The 12,948-nt window shown below is 33.6% G+C and overlaps 1 protein-coding gene across 1 annotated transcript; it reads left to right on the top strand.

Moving 5' to 3' along the window:
• Positions 1-1,031: 1,031 nt before the first annotated feature.
• Positions 1,032-12,118, top strand: LOC121378912 (UPF0193 protein EVG1 homolog). The gene is made up of 7 exons (XM_041507296.1): positions 1,032-1,491; positions 2,867-2,929; positions 3,437-3,533; positions 5,459-5,544; positions 6,646-6,783; positions 8,393-8,493; positions 8,820-12,118. The coding sequence occupies exons 1-7, from the start codon at positions 1,353-1,355 to the stop codon at positions 8,937-8,939; spliced, it is 744 nt and encodes a 247-aa protein (XP_041363230.1). The 5' UTR covers positions 1,032-1,352; the 3' UTR covers positions 8,940-12,118.
• Positions 12,119-12,948: the final 830 nt, after the last annotated feature.

Here is a 12,948-nt window from a genome sequence, read left to right as displayed (position 1 = left end):
GAACAACAACATTAATGTCCTTCCTTGGCCATCGATATCACCGGATTTGAACCCAATTGAGAATCTATGGGACGAGTTGGACCGACGCCTCCGACAGCGACAACCACAGCCCCAGACCCTGCCCGAGCTGGCAGCAGCCTTGCAGGCCGAGTGGGCCACCATCCCCCGGGACGTCATCCGTACTCTGGTTGCTTCAATGGGCAGGCGGTGCCAGGCAGTTGTCAACACACGCGGAGGCCACACCCGGTATTGACTCCAGATGACCTTGACCTTGGTGGTGTGTCCTATCACTTACTCACAATGGACTAGAGTGAATTGTGAACAATCCTGCAACATTTGGTCATTATCGGACTCGCCATTCAATAATTAAATCAATTCTCCAAATGTTACGACAATGTGGTTTTGCGTTTCTTCTTTTGAAGAGTATATAATAACCGTCACATTTATACCGTTTTATAATTAAATTTCTTACGTGTATACCCGTTGGTGATAACAATTTCAAGACATACGACTGGCTGCTCCTAGGTGATGACCAGGTCACCAATACCATACATCTAATGAAAAAGCAGCACGATTGAAACCGATTATACTATGACGTATAGTTGACCTAACAATCATTTGTCTGTGACGCATAATTTAGCTACTGTAAATAACTTTTAGTCGAAAAAGATGTTAAAATTTGCTTAAAACCTAGTTTTTCAGGATATGTAAGAAATAGAATAATATATTCGTGTCCGTTATATACCATAAATTTATATTACAACTCGTTGTTTAAAAACGTATCAAACTCGCTTTCGCTCGTTAGATACATTTTAAAACAACTCGTTTAAGATAAATGGTATCTAACGGCCACTCAAGTATTATTCTCTATATACCAATATTCGTACTTATTGATATTCATGAAGCAATAATGTGCAAAAGCCTTGCCCAAGCATTCCTTTAACTGTATTTTTGTTTGTTTTTATTTTTTACTTTTTAACTTTTTATTATTATTATTATTATTATTTTTTTTTTTTTTTGTTATAGCAGATAATAATTTCATTTACTTTAAAAACCATCAATACAAATTACTTTTGACCCACTCCACAGCTGGTATGTATGCATATTCTCTCTGAATTGGGAAATGCATATACAATTTATCTTGCTACTATTCGATAAAAGTAGCCTGTGTATCGAAAAAAGGTTCCATTTCTCACAATGTTTACCGTCACAAGTGTTACAATAGTCGTGATTTAAAAATTGTGTCCCGAGGGCAGATAACATATCGAAAGCGATAAAGTTATAGGTCCGAGGAATGACCGGATTCGAAAATATCTGATCTGTTCCGAATAAAGCCGAAATATTCCGATTGCATGAAACAGGAAGTAACGGGTGCTTGGATTCCAAAAAGCGTCAAAATGGCCGGTCAAGAAGTTAATGCAATCCCAACTGGAGGGTTTTGGAATTGCCCTAAGGCAACATACAGTAAACAAACACATGATTTGTTAAAAGGTAACAGTGATTAAATAGATGTAAACTAGTATTTTGATATTATTACAATGTTAGTTAAAAAATAAACCCCGACTTGAATTCACAGGACAGCACTGTCAGCAGTGTTACTGCCCATGACAACATCTTTCCAGACCTAAATTCAGCCAGCCGTTTTTCGCTAACGTTTACGAACTATTTTGACCTATTCCTGAATTGGTCGTTTGGTTTAACATAAAGCGTATAAACCAGTCTACTGGACGTTTTTGTGCTTGGTCAGACTTAGCCCAAATACTCTGCTGTTTGAGAGCTAGTCGAACCTTTGTATGGTTATGATTCTTTCTCAGTCAGAGATTAGTCAATAGCAAAAACACGGAATGGCTGACTACTACACAGTAGACAAAGATTCCCACTCTAATAAAACAAAGGAGTTTAATGTTGAATACCTTTACGTACATTTTTGAGTTCGCCGATAAAAAATATTTTACATAATAACCACACACACACACGAAACCTGACAGCACCCCCTTTCAATAATGTTCCAGCTAAATATGTAGGTACTGATAGTTTTCTTCCTGTCATATGTGTATTAGTGGTTAATAAGCAAAATATTTGTTGTTAGCGAACTCAAAAATACTCAAATATAAAGGTATTTAGCATCAAACTTAGAATTTTTGTGTATTAGAGTGAGAATCTTTGTCTACCATGTGGTGGTCAGCCGTGCCATGTTTTCACTATATATAGAGTAATCTCTGACTGAGAGAGTGATCATAATTCAGTACAAATGTCTGTCTAGCCCTCAAATGGCAGAGTACTCTGGCTAGGTCTTGCTGAACTCTTTATGTTTCTTCTTCTCTCTCTCTTGCACTCACTGTCTTCTTCTCTCTCTCTCTCTCTCTCTCTCCCTTCTCTCTGTCTCTCTCTCTCTCTCTCTCTCTCTCTCTCTCTCTCTCTCTCTCTCTTTGCTTTCTCTCTTTCTTACTTTTTCATATAATATATTTGACTTCGTATTATTAAGTAATTTTTTTAAATACTACATTGTTGCATAGATCTGTATTTTGTATAATTTAGAAGAAGCCTTAATATAGGCATTGCCTGTTGACTAATCGGCAAAAGTTCCTTATCCCGCCCCCCCCCCCCCCCCCTATATATAACATTAGGGTTAGTATTGATGAATATAACAAATATTAATAACGGGGGGAAATTCAGAACTCTTTCTGACTAATCTTTCCAAATAATTGGGGGTTTTTTGGTAACAAATCAGTGACCTACAACTGCAATTATATGTGAATGGATGGATAAGAAATATTAAAAACATAAATGTTTACTTATTACTTGTAATAATGTGTTCTTTATACTTGTCTCAACATACATAATTAACTTTTTGTTTTTTGTCCAGAAATGATGAAAGAATCTAAGCTGACAAATTTTCAACAGAGACATTTGGAAAAAACTCTTAGAAGTAAGTTTTTGAATGATTGTGTATAGTAGGATATACATAAATTAAATATTATAGCTCTCACTCTAAATCACATTTCATATACAATTAACATAAAATCAGTATTTGACCGTGTGGTTTTATATATAATAAAGTCAAGTAAAAGAGAAATTATTTATAGACATAAATATTGTGTGTGGAATATAAGAAAGATTGTACATGAAATATAGTACATGTGTATACTAATCATTTGATTAAATTAGAGAAAATTGTAAATTGTTAATCGAGTGAAAAATATTTACTATTTTAATTTTTATTCTCATGTCCTCAATAATAATAAATGATTTATAGTCATCAGATTTTCAGTAATAATTAGTTGTAAATGAATATTAGAAGAAATGTTGTCTTTTTGCAAAAGGTTTAGAAAATTATGTATTTTTAGATTTGTGCAAAAAGCGAGACTATACAATGATTGTGTTTAGTTAATTACTTGTATAGCATAACAGATAATGAATGGTTTCATATCAATAGGTGGTTCTACACTTCCATCGGAGGTGGCACCAACATCCAGTGCCCGTCCAAAACAGCCAAGACCAGTACAAAAACAAGGCAAAGTTATTAAGCTCAGGTAAAGAAATTCAGCATCAATATTTTAATCTTGTATTTCCCTTACTCATTAAAGCAAAGAACTGAACTGCAACAAAGATATTCGGCATCCAAGGTGAGCTTTCATATTCTTAATCTTTAAAGCAGATCCTGTTTTATTGGTTTGACTACATACTATTCGAGTCCATTATGATTAGAGTATTCTGACTTGTTTATCATTTACTTGTTCAAGGAAATATGTTTAGTCCTTTGTATGTTGTTTTAATTTGTGTCATGTTTGTTACTGAATCATAAATTTTATAAATGTTATTTGTAGGACATCATAACATGTTATAATCCCTCCGTTATATAACTAGTATTCATAGAAGTGCATACCATTGGTTGTTAGCCCATCATTCTATAACTGTTTATTCATAGAATTGCATACCATTAGTTGTAATCCCACTATTCTATGACTGGTTTTTCATAGAATAGCATATCATTAGTTATAATCACACCATTCTATTATTGTTATTCCTAAAACTGCATACCATCTGTTATAATCCCACCATTCTATTATTGTTATTCCTAAAATTGCATACCATCTGTTATAATCCAACCATACTACATGTACATGTATGACTGTTATTCCTGAAGTTGCATACCATCTGTTATAATTCCACCATTCTATAACTATTATTCCTAGAATTGCATACCACGTTGTAAACCCACCATTCTATAACTTTTATTTGTGGAATTTCATTCCATTTGTTAATAATTTAATATACCACCTTTCTATACCTGGTATTCATAGAATTGCATATCTTTAGTTGTAATCCCACTATTCTATGTTAATAATCCCACCATACTACATGCCATGTATGACTGTTATTCCTTAAATTACATACCATCTGTTATAATCCCACCATGCTGTAACTGATATTCACAGAACTGCATACACACTGTTATAATCCCACCATGCTGTAACTGATATTCATAGAACTACATACACACTGTTATAATCCCACCATGCTGTAACTGTTATTCACAGAACTACATACACACTGTAATAATCCCACCATGCTGTAACTGTTATTCACAGAACTGCATACACACTGTTATAATCCCACCATGCTGTAACTGTTATTCACAGAACTGCATACACACTGTTATAATCCCACCATGCTGTAACTGTTATTCATAGAACTGCATACACACTGTAATAATTCCACCATGCTGTAACTGTTATTCATAGAACTGCATACACACTGTAATAATTCCACCATGCTGTAACTGTTATTCATAGAACTGCATACACACTGTTATAATCCCACCATGCTGTAACTGTTATTCATAGAACTGCATACACACGGTAATAATTCCACCATGCTGTAACTGTTATTCATAGAACTGCATACACACTGTAATAATTCCACCATGCTGTAACTGTTATTCACAGAACTGCATACACACTATTAGGCCATCAGTCTACAGGCTGGTAGGTACTGGGTTCGGATCCCAGTCGAGGCATGGGATTTTTAATCCAGATACCGACTCCAAACCCTGAGTGAGTGCTCCGCAAGGCGCAATGGGTAGGTGTAAACCACTTGCACTGACCAGTGATCCATAACTGGTTCAACAAAAGCCATGGTTTGTGCTATCCTGTATGTGGGAAGCGCAAATAAAAGATCCCTTGCTGCTAATTGGAAAGAGTAGTCCATGTAGTGGCGACAGCGGGTTTCCTCTCAAAAACTATGTGTGGTCCTTAACCATATGTCTGAGTGCGTCGTTAAATAAATCATTTCTTTCTTTCTTTGCATACACACTGTAATAATCCCACCATGCTGTAACTGTTATTCATAGAACTGCATACACACTGTAATAATCCTACCATGCTATAACTGTTATTCGTAGAATTGCTTGCCACCAGTGCTATAGTAATCTGATGTCTGTGTTATTTTACTATAGTACATATTCTGGAGGACTAAGAACACGAGACACAATGGAGAGACAGGGAGCATTTGAAAAGCCTGAATACTTGCCACCCCAAGGACGTAAGTATCATAGGGTTCTCAGACTTCAGTGTCAGTGTTTTTATTTAGTATATAGTACAAATGACATATATTACTGACGGTAGATGTATTCAAATCTATTCCATTGAGGTGAAATACACAACTCACAGTACTCATCTATGGTATTTCTTTTAAGAATGTGTTGACATCCACCAAATTTAAGTATTAATTTATAAGTTATCTGTTGTTATGGACAATGCCTTTTTATATGGGATAATTTCTTTTTATATAGGAAAGTTTCAACAAGTTTGATACGTTTTTAAACAAGTTGTGAGATAAATGGTATCTAAAAGACACAAATGTATTATTCTATTTCTTACATATCCTCAAAAACCAGGTTTTACGTAAATTTTAACATCTTTTTTGACTAAAAATTATTTACAGCCATTGAACTTTACTAACTTATGTGTCAGAGACATATGAATGTCAGGTTAACTATACGTCACTGTGACTCACAGTGTAATAAATTTCCATCGTGTAGTTTTTCATTGGTTGTATGGCATTGGTGACCTGGTCATTACCTAGAACAACCAGTCATATGTCTTGATATTGTTAACACCTATACATGTGTAAACAAGTATGTGTAACCAAAAATAACGCATGGTGTTCTCACCAACAGGTGTGTAAGAAATTTTTATAATGATAAGCAACCCCTTCCCTTACCCATAACATTTCATAAAGCAAAATTGACATATTAATTTAAATTTATATGGGAAAGTTTCAACTGCAAGAATGATCTAAAATGTTCAACATCTGAAGTCACAGCTATTCAACAAATCCAGGTTTTAACACCTATGTTTCTAGACCAATAATCGACATCATTCATCAAAGGCTGTGTTATTGTTTATTCCTAATTTTGGACTAAAACATTTCCAATCTGATAGGTAAATATTCTTTTTGTTTATTATTATTATTATATACAGATATATTTTGATAACAATATGCAACATTTGACAAACACCCATAACATTTCATAAAACAAAATTGACATATTAATTTGAATAAATACAACTATATTTTCTCTTGTCATCCAGAGATGGTGTTATTCATAGTTGTAACAGTTGTTTTTGTCTGTACACATAGCTACACGCTCAGCCCGTGAGAAAGAGAAACTTGCGAACATCATGGCGTATGGAGAAGACAATCCAAACGTTTACAAAAAGAAAGTACGAGAACGAGTGGAACCACGTGAGGAAAATGAAACAGACAGATTTGAAGAATGTATGTGGTATTCATTTAGACCTCTTTAGTGACAAATCTGATTTCGGTTGATGTATTTAATTATTTTTTTAGATCAACATTGGTTTCTTGAAAAGTAAAATTGTGCATGTAGGTTTTCTCAGTTATATTACAAGCTACCGTATTTTTCGGCATATAAGCCGCTACTTTTTTACTGTGAATTGTAAGGTGCGGTTTATAAAACGGTGTGCTTTATTTATGAATTTAATGGTAACCGCTGTGCATATAAACCAGAACTTTTTTTTTTCATTCTCATAATAATAATATAGCATACCAAATGACTGGGACTGAAGTATTGCAATGGAATGGCTCTTTATTAATAGTCTAGTCAGGCTAGAAACAATACATCACTTGTGTATCGTTATACTTACAGTTTCAAAAATGGACTCATCCGCGAACTTTCTTAGTTTGATTTCTGTAACATTTATTGTTAGTAGTGCATGAGATGTGTTTGTCAGATGTTCTAAAATGAAGTAACTTTCCTCATATTATACAAAGTAGTGTTGTTATACTTTGTAATGAACACACCCAACTTGCATGTTCAATATTGCAGATAAAAAGCCAGTGGCAGCCTAAACAATGGCACCTGATACAATTACAATTGCAAAAGCCGGACCTTAACAAGGACATCAAAACAGTTTCTTGATATCTTTAACGCCACTGTTTCTAACCTGTTTGTAATGTTTTTAATTAATATATCAAAATTTAAGTTTAGTACGAAGCTTGCGAATTAAAATCACATAATCGGAGTACCTGTAATGTTTGTATTAAATGTCGACATTTCCAATCTAATTGGCCCGCTAATTTATACAGAGCATAACGTTGTTGTAATGTATTTCATTATATTACATGTAATTATACATATATAATTCTCGGCATATATATATATATATATTAAAGGCCGTCGTTAGTTAGGTTACAGAGAAACGCGTGTTTTGCAATCGAGTGAGTAGATGTACTAGTAATTTTCACTTGTGCCCTTTTTGGGGGGGTTCACGCTTTGTAATCATACTGGAACAAATAAAATATTATCATGTATTTGTTTTTTCTTTGCAACTAATGCAAGATTACGAAATTAGCATTATCAAGTTCTTGTTCATATGTTCGAAACTTTCCCATTAGGTGAAATGAAATTGAAAGCAACACAATCAACAATTGTTTATTGTTTGAATTTAAGGGAGAATGGATCTCTTTATTATTATTAAATGCAAACAATAGTTAACTGTAATTAAGATTGTGGCTTTATTTTAACTGTGGCTTATTTAAAGGTGCGGTTTATGTATGAACAAAGGTCGGAACTTGGTCTAAAAACAAGGGGTGCGGTTTATACACCAGTGCGTGTAATAAGCCGGAAAATACGGTAATACAAGGTGAAATTTATGTTTGCTCCAACATAAGTAAAGGTTTACTGTTTAATCATTCTATTTTTTATATTGAGAAATAACAACAAAATAAGTGTTTTGCCTCATAAAAAGTAGTTTCTTGGATAATAAAAAATAACCATTAAGAATTATTTTCATGTTTCAGTGGATTATCAGCACAAAAATAATTTTTAATAACATAATTAGTAAATAATATGTTTTTATTTCAGTGCAAAAAGAAATTGAAGATAGACGTGAATTTATGAAAAAAATGGTAAAACTAGGCAAAGCCAAAGACTATCAACATATGATCGACACAGAAATATCACAGGTTTGTTGGCCCTAGTAACAGTGTTAATAAGTTATGACCCATTTTAGACACTAAAATCAAATCGAGAAACTTGTATTTTGTTATCATTATTTAAAACAACATCTATATTTATGAAAAATACAATCCACATTGGATTTCTTGACAGAAATTTCAAAGAAATGAAAAAAGCAATGCCCACCTAATTTTTCACTATTTCTTATAGGTGGATATATTGTATGTATATAGGAGAGGGCCTCGTAAGTTGTCAAACTTGTGTACGATTCTTTTGTTCTTTGTACAATAAAATATATATCAGTCAATCAAGTGGATATTTAATTTGTTTTTAGAAAATACGCGAGATGGAAGTGATAGACAAAAAGAGGACAATGGAACTTGAAAAGCTGATCGCAGAAGATGAGAAGCGTCGAGTCAATGAACAGGGAATGTCACATACAGAAGTTTCGTAACAAAATCTCTTTCAAAGAATCATGTACAGTACCTTGATTTAATGCCAACCAATGTTCCAAAATAATTTTGGCGTTATATCGAGTTGCCTTGGGTTTACTACCAAACTTAATTTTTTTTTAAGTTGTTGAATGTCAAGAATATGACATATGTTTTAAATGTAAATAACAGTAACAAAAGTAACAACAACCAGGTAACAAGATTATTATTTTATTTGTCTATAAACATGGCAAGTCAATACACTAAAACGTAAAACGCGCACATGTATGCGTTTCAATCGATCTGTGAAATACATTTATTTTTGTTCTTTAATCTTTTTTGATGTACACATCTTTTAAGGCGTAATTCTTGATAATGTCACTGGCCTTGGTTCGCCCATTAGCAATCAGCTGTTTGTCAACCCCGGCACTTTCACCTGAAATAATATGCTGCGCGATGCTGTGTCTCGACTTGAACCTCTGCAGCCACCCATTAGAATACGCGAAGTCGGAAATGTTTAGTTCATCACCAAAGGACCTGGCTTTAACTCTCAGAATTTCATCTGTAATAGGGACATTTTGAGCACAGGCATTGCTGAACCATAAGAATAATGCTTCTTCCAAATCGGTGTGTTTTGCCAATTTCATTTTTTTTCGGGCCAGTTAGACAGTTTCATCTTCCCACTTTTCCTTTTGAAGTAGAATATCGCCAACTGTCCTTCGTTTTACAGGATAGGCCCACAACGCTGAAAAGTGATTGGCTATATCTTGTAGACTTTTAGTTGAATTTATCTTCGAGTACTGAACAATTTCTATTTTTTTAACTGCGTCTAATATGATACGTTTTCGCTTTAAATCCATTCTGCTGTAATAAAATGTGTTACTGGTGTCGTCGTATTTATGCCAAAGCTAAATAGCAACTTAACATAGGCCATGGTCGAAATATGCTTGAGCATAATAAAACTTACCTAAAGTTTGTTTATTAATTAAACTTGAGTCGTTGCTGCCAGCACTTCAAAGACCCGATGTAACAATCCGCAATTGAAATAATGAATCTAATGCACCCCTCTGTCACGTGATCACTATAGTGGCTGTTCTTTCTATACCGAGTGTTGATTGGACACAAACACTGCGCCTGCCTAAACAATTCTAGCACTTACATCCGTTAATTGCTACACAATAAACAAAAACAGATTCAGTGTGTACTGCCAGTGTACAATGGTGATAGGATTTCCCCAATCAACAGATCGCTAGTAATTATGTCACTATAATCAACTTTGTGACCAGACCATTGGCGGCAAAATCGAGGGAATTATAATAGCTAAATGGAGTTCGGTTCAAAAACGTCGTTGGCGGATGGCAGATACTGAGGGAGGCGTTATATACAGGGAAATAAACATGAATGAAAACGGTACTTTAAAGAAAGTTGGCGGTATGCGAGGTTGGCGTTAAATCGGGGGGCAATAAATCAAGGGTACACTGTACATGTATTTGGCAGCTGTAATATCAAGTTTTCTGTTAACAATCTAAAATATATTTATTAGCAACAAATAATACATTTTTAACAATAAATTTGTAAAGCAGCCAACTTAAAGCAAAATTGGTTCCAGTAATTTGACAGAAATTGGAGCAGCTGACTTTGATTTTGCAGACACGATAGATTTACAGTGCTAAACCAATTCCTTTATTTAATGATTATCTGCTACCTTCATTTTGCCAGTCTAAGTACAGAATTTTGTTTTCATTTTCTCTAGTCTTATTTATTCACTTGATTACACATTACACAAAAATGTAGTCTGTCCAATTTTCATTTCACAATTTTTTTTAATTTGTATTAAAAAATTAAGAATCTTTAGTATTTCATTAAAAAAAATATGAAAACAAAAGCTACACAATGCTGGAAAAATAAGTATCTAAATTAAAACTGATATGGCTCCATCTCTGACCGACTACCAGCTTCTCTCAGACTAAGCATTAACTTGTCAGAGACAAACAGGACAGATGGTGGAGGGGAGTGCACAGGACATTGTACTGGAACCATAGGCGGATGTAAGAAATAAATGTATATGAAAGGATGTGTACAATATATGAGAGATGTGGATGTTGTTCATTTGTTACTAGTTGTCTAATCACTGCTGTCAGTATTATTTTGTGTTTGTATGGATCACTAATGGTGTCATTTACTTCTTCACACATTTTAGAGGTGTTTTAAATTAAAACATAATATAAAGGGAAATGGAATCCAGATGTAATGGATACATTTCACACTGGCATAGCTAAGATTTTATATTGGGAGTGGGCACCCACATTGAGGGTGGAGTGGGTCTATCAGTCTAATATAAAAGGTGGTGGGGAAAACAGGTGTGATTGGGGCTATGCCAGTGATATTCCACTATGCTTTTTTTTTAATTCGTGTTGTGGCATCCGTTAAGAGTTTGTTGCCTTAAAACTAAGCTTGCTCATTCATCATTTGGGTGCTTAATGGGCAGTTATTAGCAGTCACAGACTAGTTATTGTCTACACAAGGCTTTCACTTTTAAAGATGTTAGCAACTGTATTTTGTGATGTATTTTGTGATACTAGTATAATTTTTATGTAATATTTGTTCCTGTTTATTTATTTATTTATTTAAATACATTTTTATTTGTATGTCCACTTGTTTTCACTAAAGTTGTGAAGATATTTCATTAAATGTTTATTATCCGTCCTGAACCATTATTCTTTTGCATTATTTACAATTTGTCCTATTTAATTACAGACACTAAAATGTCTTTGGAAAAAAAAAATTCTTAAAGAAATATTTTTGTCTGTAATTGTGGTCATGACCACTGTTTTAAAGCAGAAATATGATTTTTTTTAAAAAAGCTTTTTATCCAATTTTAGCTTTTTAAGCATAAAACTATTTGTAAAAAAATGCCTTGGCTTTCATCTGAAACTATCTTGTTAACTATTCTCTCTTTCTTAATAAACAGTCTAACATAATAGCATATTACATATCTAAATTGTTGTGGACATTTTAGTCATGGATCCAGTATAGAACTTGCTTTGTTGAGTCAGTTTGATTGACAGGATGCAAGGTTAAGAGAGTAAGAAACTGAATTAATGTTATGTAATGGAGAAATAGATCATGTTTGTGTATTTTTATATATACAGTGCATTTATTTTTCACACTGTTTGAATTAATAAAATGTATTCCAATATCATCTCATGGTTGTTGTCGTCTTAAATTGTTTTATAGTGCAGTCACCATGAGAAATAAATAAATGTGATTCATGAATAATCAGAGGGGAAAATCTGGAATTCTAGATTTTAGCACCATCTGAAACCTGTTGTTGTCTTTGCTAAAAATCTTTTTACTGAAAACCCCTGCACTTTTCCCAGGTTTTTTTTGGTCCCTATGTCATTTTTATGCCCGAATAATAGTTATTAAAATAATCTAGCTAATTACAAAATTAGTTGACCATTAATACACTGTCACATGATCTTGAATTGCAAATGCCTTTATTGCTGGCAATACCAGAATGTGGTGTTTGTACTAGAATTGGAATGCCACATTTGGGAATAATGCAATGGTTTTATTATTTATTTATTTTTTAAATCTCACTGCCCCTTTTCCTTTCTCTTCTTTGAATTCTATCTTATTTGTTACTGATCTGGCAGCTCCTGTTAAGTTTTGAACTTTACCTAACCATTCGGAGTGTTTTGTGGTTACTTCTGGCATTTCCACGAGGCGTCCATAACCACCTACATTATTCCCCTACTGCCAGTGGTCATTAATTACATGTGAAACATATGGCAGTGTTTACACTTTGTGTAGAACATTCAACAATGTAAACATTTGAACAATGTCTATAACATCCAACACATTGTTTAATTAGTAGTGGTTGCATATGTTAAGTTGGAATATATACAAAGTACATGTATATATAGTTTGTTTTGTTTAATGACACCACTAGAGCACATTGATTAATTAATCATCGGCTATTGAATGTCAAACATTTGGCAATTCAAACATTTAGTCGTCAGAGGAAAT

Source organism: Gigantopelta aegis, chromosome 8 (genome assembly GCF_016097555.1).
Source record: "Gigantopelta aegis isolate Gae_Host chromosome 8, Gae_host_genome, whole genome shotgun sequence".
NCBI classification, from domain to species: domain Eukaryota; kingdom Metazoa; phylum Mollusca; class Gastropoda; order Neomphalida; family Peltospiridae; genus Gigantopelta; species Gigantopelta aegis.
Note: the sequence above shows the minus strand (reverse complement) of the source record. Positions and strands in the feature narration are given on the sequence as shown.